This window comes from Pelobates fuscus, chromosome 1, assembly GCF_036172605.1.
Source record: "Pelobates fuscus isolate aPelFus1 chromosome 1, aPelFus1.pri, whole genome shotgun sequence".
In the NCBI taxonomy this organism is placed as follows: domain Eukaryota; kingdom Metazoa; phylum Chordata; class Amphibia; order Anura; family Pelobatidae; genus Pelobates; species Pelobates fuscus.
The window spans coordinates 307,249,467-307,261,587 of record NC_086317.1 but is presented as its reverse complement, the minus strand read 5'-3'; the positions used below and the strand labels follow the sequence as shown (position 1 = coordinate 307,261,587).

The 12,121-nt window shown below is 41.7% G+C and overlaps 1 protein-coding gene across 2 annotated transcripts in view; it reads right to left on the bottom strand.

Annotated features, from left to right (window-relative positions):
* TBC1D8 (TBC1 domain family member 8) overlaps positions 1-11,484 on the bottom strand; it is an 82,223-nt gene extending 70,739 nt beyond the window's left edge. For both annotated transcript variants that reach the window (XM_063458391.1, XM_063458400.1), the window contains exons 1-2: positions 11,290-11,484; positions 10,077-10,255 (exon numbers count right to left, since the gene is read on the bottom strand). In XM_063458391.1, the coding sequence (XP_063314461.1) occupies positions 10,077-10,203 (127 nt within the window). In that variant the 5' untranslated portion in view covers positions 10,204-10,255; positions 11,290-11,484. The remainder of the gene's footprint in view (positions 1-10,076; positions 10,256-11,289) is intronic.
* Positions 11,485-12,121: the final 637 nt, after the last annotated feature.

The following is a 12,121-nucleotide window of genomic DNA, read 5'->3' as shown; positions in this document are numbered from 1 at the left end:
ATAAACCTAGATTTCTATGAAAACTGAAGATTTTTGCAACCCACGTAAACTTAAACCTTGTTTTTTTGGCACATGCTAGCCTTTGAGTTTGACATGCTTGCTTTACATCATTTGTCAACTTTCATCTTTAGCTGGCCACTGAATACTCGCATCCTTCTAGCACTGACAAGATCCAGAACACCAGGGCTATACTCATCCACCGAACCAATGCCCTGCAGAGAGGAGAGCAGGAGGCTTTCGGTGAGTACTTCGAGGGAATCTGCAAGATGGCGACATGTTTGATGACCCAGTGAGACCAGCAACATATAAAAAAATTTAAGTGGTACTGGCCTCAGGTATTGGATGGTTTAGTAGACCCTAAGAAAGGTTGGGGTCAGCAAGGGAAAAAAATGGACGCTTTAAGACACTATTGTACAATTGCAAAAACAGGAATTATGTATTTTTGTTTTTCCTCCATCTTTTAGTCTGTTTTACAACAAGACCAAGATTCATGGTTTGGCACAAACTGAATTGATGCTTTCAAACTTATTGTAGTATTTTATGATGCAGTAGGTTTTCAAAAGGAACTCCCGGCATGTTAAATGCTTCAAATCACTGCCCACCACCTTATGTGACCTATAAAAGTTTCTGCTAGTCTTACTTTGCTGAAGGGCAAAGGCACATAGAGGACAGAGCATAATTTACTGAGCACTTGTGATGACAGTGCAATGCAAGCTCCAATTAACTTTATTATTAAGGATCTTTAGGCCTCTCTATCCATGTCAAAAATAAAGATGCAATATTTTAGACTTTGTGCAATAACTCATAACAATGGCCTATAATGAGTGAATTTTAGAATTACTTATATAAAAAGAACCACTAAGTAATAACCATTCTATCTGCAAATCACACTCTTCATTGCACTTTACTGATATGAGACCATTAAACAACGTAATACAGAGTAGCTACAGGCTGTTCAAGGATTCTTTGGCAAAACAACTGAAGTCACCTTGTCCCTACGCCAAGAATATGACTTACAGTTGGGAATCACAAGAATGGTTTAATCACCATGGATTCTAGGAATTATACGAAGGATTTATAATGCAGGGCTATACGTTACTTAAAATGCAGCAGAATATCAAAAACACTGATAGACTGATGACTACAAAACAGAAAGACGAATATTTTTCAGTTTACTTACATTTTAAAAAGACAATATCATTTACATATTGATCCACACAATTTTATATCCAGATATGCAGTGCACTCAGAAAGTATTCAGACCATCAGGTTTTTTTTTTTATTGTTGCAGCCTTATGCTACAATTGTTTGAATTAATGTTTTCTTTCACATAAATGTACACTCAATACCGAATTATGAGAAAGCAAAAACCTTGTGACACTACAGCAAATATATTTAAGGAACATCATAGGGGCAAGAACACAAATTTGAATTCCTGACACAATAGTGTTAAAAACACTATTTAAACCACCCTATTGTAAAAATTTACCTTTCTAGCGCTGCGCTGAACTTCCAACACTGGCTCTGCCACTAATCCGCCTTCTTGGCTGACATCAGAATTGATTATCTAAACCAATCACAATAATTTCCCATATAAAGCATTGGATTGGCCGAGATGGTCAGTTCTGATGAGGTCAGTCAAGGAGGCGGGACAGGGATCGGAGGCAAACCAGCATCACATCATAGAAATGCATTCAATCAATGCATCTCTATCTAGGAATGTTCAGTGTCTCCATGGAGAGGGTGGAAACACTGAATGTTAGTGCTACACCTGACATTTTCTCTGAAAAGACAGTGTTTACAGTAAAAACCTGAAGGGAATGATTCTAATCACCAGAACAAATACTGTAAGTTGTAGTTGTTCTGGTGACTATAGTATCGCTTTAAACAAACAAAACAAATATTAGTATGTTCTAAGAGAGCTCTGCATTAAAACAGTGATATTCCAATGCAACTTTGAGAGGACTCTACAGGTGAATTACAAACTCAGGTTGTTTGGTCTGTTGTTGTCAGCCCCTATCCATGGGGAGGGACATGGACAGGGGCTGTGTAAATCTCCTTTTTCGAAGGAAGCAAACATATACCAAACCGATCTAAAAATATACACCACCATATATGTTTGTATAGGTGCTTCTGAACGGTGTGCAGCCAAGTAAAAGAATTTAATGTCTAACTTGATATCAACAACAGAATGTTTCTTATAGCCACAATTGCTCCTGAAAATCTATATCCAAAATTAAAGCCAGTGAACTTTTCACCATGAACTCAAACTGTACATTTGGATGGCTATGGTAGCAAAACTTGGGAAGAAGTTCCTGCTTAAAGGGTTGTCAATTTCTTTAAATCATTCAGTCCCACACAAAATGAAATAGGATATCTTTGCTGGTTTTCAGCAATTACTTCCAAGAAGTAACCCATTATTTTCCCTATACAAAAAGCAAAATAAGTTTATCATGACCGAGGTGATAGAGGTCCCCTGATTCAATTAGCCCACAGCAGTGTTGGCTAGCCTCTGGGCCCTAGATATTTGGGAGCTATATTTCTTTTGATGCCTAGGCAGTATATTTCTGTACCAAGATTACTCATCACAGGTCAAGTATAATTTTGCAGACAGCAAAGCATTTTATGAAGACTTAAAAAGACAGATTGCCGGGGTTATAAACTGTGTAACCAATGATACGACAATATTTTTTTTTAATGATATAACAAATGCAGGTGCAAAGTGAGAAGGTAAAAATCAGTTGATATAGATAAATTAATCAATTCTCAGTGTAACTGAAACCCCCAGTTTGCCAAGTGAAGTAGTAAAAGTGAAACAGAACAGATGTAAAGCAGCACATAGCATAGAGAATAAACAGTTAGTTAGGGGACCATCTCACCAAAGGTGGATAAAAATGGCAGCTAAAAAAAAAAAACAGGTACAACAGATTTTTAGATGACTGTTGATCTTTAATCATGATATCTTTTCAATGATGTGATACATCATGTATACTTTCCCTAAAGTATTTTGGGTCAAACATCACTTTGTCAACAAACTGAAAGTAATACAGAGCTTGCTTTATTAAATGCAGACAGACTGACACACACAATGGATGAATTGTTTGAACAGGAGGTTTTTTTTGTACTTCAGTATTCTAATTGAAATGCCAAAATGATGGTTTCATTATTATATAGATAAGTCATTACAGAGCTCGTTTGCAGGTTTTGTGTTTCCAACATTTTCTCTCTCGCACTCTTTAGTGTTATAGGATGCTATTCACTAACAAACAGTTAAAAAAGGACTATACATATAAAGACTATTCCCACCACTGTAAAATGCTGCAGACAGAAAAAAAAACAAAACAAAAAAACATTAGCTATTGCAGGAAATAAATTGTTAATATAGAAACATGGGGAAGTGATTTTAGTTAAGACAGGGGAAAAAAAGCATCTTTATACCAACAAGAACTTTGTATGGAGTATTGTATGATTTAACATAGCTATGATTAGGGAGAGGAGTTTGACAGAAGGACCTAGAATAAAGATTTTGTTTTGTGCATGTCCATCCTAATATGCAGTGATATGCGCGGGAAGAAAAGGAGAGACAGCTAACTTAAGACAACTAAAACATACAAACAAGAAAAAAATTAAACAGATTTTTGCGAAAACAAATCAAAATAAAAAAGTGTACACTGGTCTTAGTTGGTATACTTCACCATGATTAATACTCTGTCGCATGCTATCTGTCTGCCTTTGCCTTACTTCATTTATGAGAAACAAATCAGAACCCCCCCCCCACACACACACACACACAGACAGCACCCCCAAAACACACAGCACTCCTCCCACCACACACACATCACCCACCCCACACCGCACCGCACCCCTCCCCTACCACACACAGCATTGCCCCCTCCCCCCCACACATCATGTAGATGTGTGCCAAGATACTAACTGTACCACAGTTACAGTTTTGCGCAACAAAACACTTTCATACAGCACTGTGGAATATGTTGAAGCTTAAAGGACCACTATAGGCACCCAGACCACTTCTGCTCAATGAACTGGTCTGGGTGCCAGGTCCATCTAGGGTTAACCCTGCAGCTGAAAACATAGTGTCAGAGAAACTGCTATGTTTACATTAGGGTTAATCCAGCCTCTAGTGCAGTGATGGCGAACCTATGGCACGCGTGCCACAGGTGGCACAGGTGGCACGCCGGGCCCTCTCTGTGGGCACGCGGCCATAAGTTTGCAATCACTGCAGAGTAGGCACCTGCCTGCCCAAAACGGCAGGTGCCTACTCTGCTTCCGTGTCGGGAGGTCCGGAAGCAGGGGGAGGGATCGAGGAAGCAGCTCTCCCGTCCTTACGCGAGCTGTGTGGAGCGTTGCCGCGCTTTACCATGGCAACGCTCCACACAGCATCGCGTGGGAGGACAGGAGAGCTGCAGGACCTGTCCTCCTGTCCTGCATACCACCACCGGACCACCAGGGATGGCTGTGTTCCCCCTCTCCCCGTCACCAAAGGTAAGAAGAAGGGAAGGGGGGATACTGATGTAATAAGTATTTAACATGTTTAAACTTTTTTTTTTTTTTTTAAATGTTATGCATCTTCAACTCCTCCCCCTACCCACAGCACCCCTACCCCCAGCACCCCTACCCACAGCACCCCTACCCCCTACCCACAGCATCCCCTACCCCCCCTACCCACAGCACCCCTAGCCCCAGCACCCCTACCCCCCTAACCCCAGCATCCCTACCCCCTGACCCCTACCCCTCCTACCCACAGCACCCATAACCCCCTACCCACAGCATCCCCTACCCCCTACCCACAGCACCCCGAGCCCCAGCACCCCAACCCCCCCTAATCCCAGCATCCCTACCCCCCTGACCCCCAGCACCCCTACCCCTCCTACCCACAGCACCCCTACCCCTCCTACCCACAGCACCCCTAACTCCCAACCCACAGCTACCCTACCCACAGCACCCCAGCACCCCTACCCCCAGCACCCCTACCCCCAGCACCCCTACCCCCTACCCCCAGCACCCCTACCCCCAGCACCCCTACCCCCTATCCACAGCACCCCTACCCCTCTTACCCACATCACCCCTACCCCCTACCAACAGTACCCCTACCCACAGCACCCCTACCCCCCACAGCACCCCTACCCCCTACCCCCAGCACCCCTAGCCCCAGCACCCCTAGCCCCAGCACCCCTAGCCCCAGCACCCCTAGCCCCAGCACCCCTACCCCTCCTACCCACAGCACCCCTACCCCTCCTACCCACAGCACCCCTACCCCCCACACACAGCACCCCTTCCCCAAAGCACACAGCACCCTACCCCCCCACACACAGCACCCCTACCCCCCCACACACGCAGCACCCCTACCCCCCCACACACACAGCACCCCTACCCCCCCACACACACAGCACCCCTACCCCCCCACACACACAGCACCCCTACCCCCCCACACACACAGCACCCCTACCCCCCCACACACAGCACCTCTCACAAACACACAGCACTACACACAAACACATACACTGCACCCCTCAATGCAGTATATGTGTGTTCAGCATTCTTTATGTATTCAGCAGTGTGTGTGTGTGTGTGCATATTCAGCTGACTGCGTGTGTATTCACCTGACTGCGTGCGTACTCAGCAGTGTGTGTGTGTGTATTCAGCAGACTGTGTACTCAGCAGTGTGTGTGTATGTATTCAGCAGTGTGCGTGTATTCAGCAGACTGTGTGCGTGTTTGTGTGTGTGTGTATTTAGCGGACTGTGTGTGTATTTAACACACACTGTATTTAACGTCTGTCTGTGTGTCGGTGTGTATTATGTATTAAGCAGTTGGTGTGTGAATGTGTTCAGCAGTCTGTGTGTATGTATTGCATTTGTTGGAGATACTAATAAATATAAGCTTAATTTATATCATTTATTTATATTTGTATAATTTAACTCTGTTGTGTTCTTCTTTTAAAACAAAAGTTGTTAACTGTACGAGTAGTTTTTTCTAAACGTAAACCTCAGAATTCAGGTTTATTTGCCATGTTGGCACTTTGAGGGAAAAAAAGTTGGCATGTATTGCGGTTTGGGCACTCGTGCTCAAAAAGGTTCGCCATCACTGCTCTAGTGGCTGTCTCATTGACAGCCGCCAGAGGCGCTTCCGCGCTTCTCACTGTGATTTTCACAGTGAGAAGACGCCAACGTCCATAGGAAAGCATTGAGAAATGTTTTTCTATGGACTGATTGAATGTGCATGCGCATTCGGCAGAGGACGTCGGAAGAGGGAGGAGAGTCCCCAGCGCCGAGGGAGCCCGGCGCTGGAGAAAGGTAATTGTTTAACCCCTTCCTCCCCCTAGAGCCCGGCGGGAGTGGGACCCTGAGGGTGAGGGGGACCCAAAGACCCTATAGTCCCAGGAAAACAAGTTTGCTTTCCTGGCACTATAGTGTTTCTTTAATAATAATAATAATATTATTCTCAACCATTCTTGAAGAGGCATTCATTGGTATCCAGAACACATTTAAAATAATTTTACTTTAAACTAAAAGGGTCATAATTTACTGTGAATAATTTACAGCAGAACTGGAACCAGGCTAAAATTAGCTTATAACCAATTTTAATCTTACCTAGATCTATTCTTCCTTGTTTTATGTTTTCAATAAAAAAAAAATATATATATATATGTGTGTATTTTAATAATAATCTGTTGGGATTGTTGCTTCAAAATTATTTATGTGAAGAAAAAATGTTTGGAATATGAACTCTAACTGGCTGTACATTGTCTGCTTGTACAAACTCACATAGAGAAGGAAATGTATATAAAAAAGGTTATTTTCACATGAAAAATGCTTATATATAGTAACAATAAAATAAATAGATAACGAAGTTGAAAGAAAGTTTACAGCTGAGAAGACACAGTAATGTAATAACTGCAATAATGAGCTTGTGCATGGTCATGTCTCCATTAACCATCATATTGTTAGATATGCAGCAATCAGGGCACAATGATACACGTATGGTGGGAGTTTTCCAGGATTAGACCACTATGGAATAAAGTAGCTATACTACTGTTGTCACTAGAGTTTAAGAACTTTCCCATCACACCGACCGCCTGTTTGGTTTTAGCATTTCCTACATTTGTTTCACATGCTCATGGGCAGGTAGCTGCACTTGTCATCCTGGCTGCCAGGACCTAAATTGCATCACACTGAAAAGAAAACATATGCTCCACCCTCTCACAACTCCTAGAAAAAATTAACCTCTACTAATTTTCTGAAAAACAATCAATTGATTCACATATACAAAAATTAAAATTTGAGGTAAACTGGCAACCCTAGCTTAAAAGGGACACTATACTCACCAAAACAACTTTAGCGTAATGAAACAGCTTTGTTGTATATATAATGCTCCTGCACGCTCACTGCTCAATTCTCTGTCATTTAGGAGTTAAATCACTTTGTTTATACAGCCCTAGTCACACCTCCCTGCATGGGACGCAGCCTTCCTAAACACTTCCTGTAAAAAGTAATCTAATGTTTACACTTCCTTTATTGAAAATTCTGTTTAATTTAGAATTTCTTATCTCCTGCTTTGTTAATAGCTTACTAGACCCTGCAGAAGCCTCCTGCATGCAATTAAAGTTCAATTTACAGAGCAGGAGATAAAAAAAAAAAAAAAAATTAAAAAAAAAAAAAAAAACTTTAATAGTAGTACATCCGATGGAAAATTAAACCATTTTGTTTTCATGGTTTTCAGGCTGTCAGTGACAGCCATGGGAGGTGTGGTTAGGGCTACATGGGCATAAACAAATTGTGGCAGAGAATTGTGCAGTGAGACTTTAGATGCATGATTTCTACACTAAAACTGCTTCATTAAGTTAAAGTTGTTTTATGTGACTACAGTGTCCCTTTAACTTCCTAACTAAAAACAAAGGAAAGACATAGGGAACCATCATGTACAATGCTGAACACTGGAGAAAACCCGTTGTTTCGGATGTGAGAGGCGAGGAAAGGAGGTTCTCAACTGAGAAGGGGCAGTTGCAAGCCTGGAGGGAGGGGAATGTCAGATGATGCTCCACGAAATGCCAACGTGGATTAATAAAAAATGAATAATAACAAACAAGCTGCGCTGCTTACACCATTTCCTAATCCGAAGACCAGGTTATAGGCACCCTACAGTGTTGAACCTGCAGTTTAAGAGATGTATTGATGTAATCTGGAAATGGTTTTCCTTTGTTTTGTTCACATATCCCCCCCCTTCTTGTATTAGAAATTCATTATATTCATCTCAATGCATTTGTGCTTAATGTATGTTTCGGAAAACTCAATCTATGAATATAAAAAAAATGCCTCCATTATAATGTAATTATGGTCTATTGTACCATTATTGGCCTGACGCATGGAAGAGAATTAAGTACATTCATTAACTAAAACAAGGTTTAAAGGTTTCTACAAACGTCTGACATAGAGAAGAGCCATACAGCTTGACAGGAAGGTCTACATGCACAAGCTACAGGCAGTAAATAAAATACAGTATTTATAATAGATTCTCAGTAATTGAAACGTAAATACATGATAATTTCTTAGCATTTGCTGCTAACACTTAAACAAAAAAAGACCCTACAAGATTCAATAACATGGGAAAATGGCAGTAGTCTGTAAAACTCATTAAAATAGGCCATTGATTTACATACAACAATTATTTGTTCATTTTAGCAGCAAACCATATTGACGGACATGCACCACTAGAATACATTTTAAAGCTATAAAAATACATTTACAAAACTACATTAACACCCATCAAATGTGACCTACTCTACCACACATAGAAGGTCCCCTGTCAGTATTTTGGTTAATATCTTATTTAGCATTAATTCCTGCACAAAATGCCTACATTTTCTTTTAGCTCACAATATCCAGTTATCAACAAAACCAAGATGTCATAAATTTGATTATACTGTGGTAAATCTTTATACTAACACTAAATAAACAAGACATTGCAAGGGCACCAGTCTGTGTAGACATTCACTATAACCACAGTAGTAACCTGCATTACATTAAAAATAGAATGTGACGGCAGATAAGAACCATTCGGCCCATCTAGTCTGCCCAATTTTCTAATTACTTTCATTAGTCCCTGGTCTTATCTTATAGTTAGGATAGCCTTATGCCTATCCCACGCATGCTTAAACTCACTCACTGTGTTAACCTCTACCACTTCGGCTTGTAGGCTATTCCATGCGTCCACTACCCTCTCAGTAAAGTAATACTTCCTGATATTTTTAAACCTTTGCCCCTCTTGTTGTGGTAGTTTCTTATTTTAAATATAGTCTCCTCCTTTACTGTGTTGATTCCCTTTATGTATTTAAATGTTTCTAAAATATCCCCCCTGTCTTGTCTTTCCTCCAAGTTATACATTAAACTAAATAGCTTTGAATTGGCATATTTTTAACACTTTTTATATCACACAAATTTTTGCTTAGCTAAATGTTAATTTGGATTACAACTTACGGTTATTTAATCATCCAAACCAACATTATCTAACCGTTTTAAATTTAACATTGGCAGAGTTATTCACTAAACTGAGAAATCAACGTAAATTTCAATGCAAAGCCAAAGTAACCAAAATGGAAGCATAGCTGACCTTTTGTCCAATTTGGCTATTTTAACCTTAAATGTAATATCCACTCTGATTTCTCAAAGTAGGCATGTTATCTTAATCAAATAAAATCCTAGCATGTGTGCTATGTTACCAACCAACTTTGGATAGACAAGGTATGTATATTGTTCTGTTGGGGACATTGTTAAGCCATTAAAGTTGTTAGTTATACACTTACACGTTTTGTTGGGTTTTTTTGTTTGTTTGTTTTTTACGGCTAAAAGCTTTTGTATTGATTGATATGAGGTTATATGCATTAATGTCAACCACGAAGGGTACAGATTTAAAAAAAAAAAAAAAAGATTTACCGCCATTTAGTGGCCTCTGGTACAGTGTGTAATGTAATTAGGGGTCTGCTGAGCATTAGAAAACCTATAGTGACAATAAGCTAGTTTTGTGAGCGGAATATCAGCGATTGCAGCTGAGGGCACTCACCAGTGAACCTGGCAGTACTATCTCCATGTCCCCTGCGCCGCTGCAGGATGAAGTATTGGTTGGACTTGTGAGTCACCCAAAGTCGCAGGGCATTTTTCAGCAGCACCTCCTCTGGCTTCAGCCACATCCTGCAGAGCACTGCCACCCTCACATGCCAAAATGCCCAGCACAAGGAATGGCTGCAAATGGGAGAGAAATATGGGTTAGGTCAGGGGTAGGCAACCTTCGGCTCTACAGATGTTTTGGACTACATCTCCCATAATGCTTTTACAGCCATATTGCTGGCAAAGCATCAAGGGAGATGTAGTCCACAACATCTGTAGAGCCGAAGGTTGCCTACCCCTGGGTTAGGTAATTACTTATCCCACACTGGGTACTCATACAGCCAGTCACTCTACTCAAGATATCACCATGGTCACTCAGGGGAGACCAGGAGTGTCATGTTCATTGATAGTAGCTGTGTTTATTATACCAGTGATGGCCAAGACTGGCACCCCATTTATACTACTAGAGACAGCACAGAACCCTGCCCCATACATCTTAACCTGAGACAGTGCATCTTTCTAACATACAGCACTGAACAAGAACTCCAACACACAACCTCACTCACCTTACCCTGTTCTACAGTCAGCACAGCAACCTTACTCACCTTACCCTGCTGTACAGCCAGCACAGCAACCTTACTCACCTTACCCTGCTGTACAGCCAGCACAGCAACCTTACTCACCTTACCCTGCTGTACAGCCAGCACACCAACCTTACTCACCTTACCCTGCTGTACAGCCAGCACACCAACCTTACTCACCTTACCCTGCTGTACAGCCAGCACACCAACCTTACTCACCTTACCCTGTTCTTCTGCCAACACACAGACCTCACTCATCTCACCCTGTAACCCACTACCATAGGATCTGACTATCTGCGTGATAATGCTCTCTCAGCTCACTCACATCTCTCCCCACAGCTTCCCATTGTGCCGCTGAGTGCAGTCAGCCCCACACTCAGTCACTCACCATGTCCGGACAGATCTCGTCCGCTGTGTGTAATGACCCACCGGCCAGGGTTAGTCCCCTTATCAGATCATCACACAATCACTGCCAGAGACCCCCTTTCCTCCCTCCCTCCCTACACCCAGTCCCCTCCCGCATGTTTCCATACAATACAGTTTATCCCCCCTGTCAGTCACTCAGAGCCCACTCAGTATGTGTCTCACCTGCTCGCCCCGGTCTAGCTCTGAGTAAGCATGCTCCTGGCGGCTGGCGCTCTGTGTTGTTGTTTCTTCCACACTCTAGAATCAGAGTTCCGGGATCCAGAGAGGAAGTTCATCCCCAGCCAGCGGCGAACACCGGCTCCTTCCCTGTGCTGCACTCCCAGCTCTGATTACACTACAGCCCTGGCATGCAGTCACCATAATCCCACTACTGCACTGTGTGAGAGCTATACAACACTGCCACTCACTGAATAACACCCTGCTAATTACATCTTATATTTATCTATTTATTTAGTTCACGTAAACCAAATTGTTAATTTTGCATCTCTTACACCCCCTCAATAAATTAATACATTTCAAGGTTTCACTGCTGGGTATTGTTTCCAGAGATAATAGGTATGACTTTCTCTCTAATAAGTGAATAAGGATTTCACCATTGCAGTCTATACTAAAATTTCTATTTAATAACCAAAGATAAACTGAGGATTTGGCCTTCTGCTGAATCTTTTCAGTTTCATTGATATATAGACAAAGGAATGAAAACATTGATGTATCCTGTTGTATACACATGCTAGCTGCAGAACAGATATTAAACTGCAATAATTCATCTCTCAAATTATGAGTGGAAATGTATTTATTATAAGGTGGTAGGTTTTGAAGGGAGCAAGTGTCGTTATTTATCATGCTATCTGGATCTCTTGCATATGCAATAAGAATGAATGGCAAAATCCCTGCATAGTCACTTTCTTGGAGCATGCGTATATTACTGTTATTGGTGCTATACACTTAAAGGACCACTAAATCTCAATGAAATGGTCTGAGTACCATAGCCCTG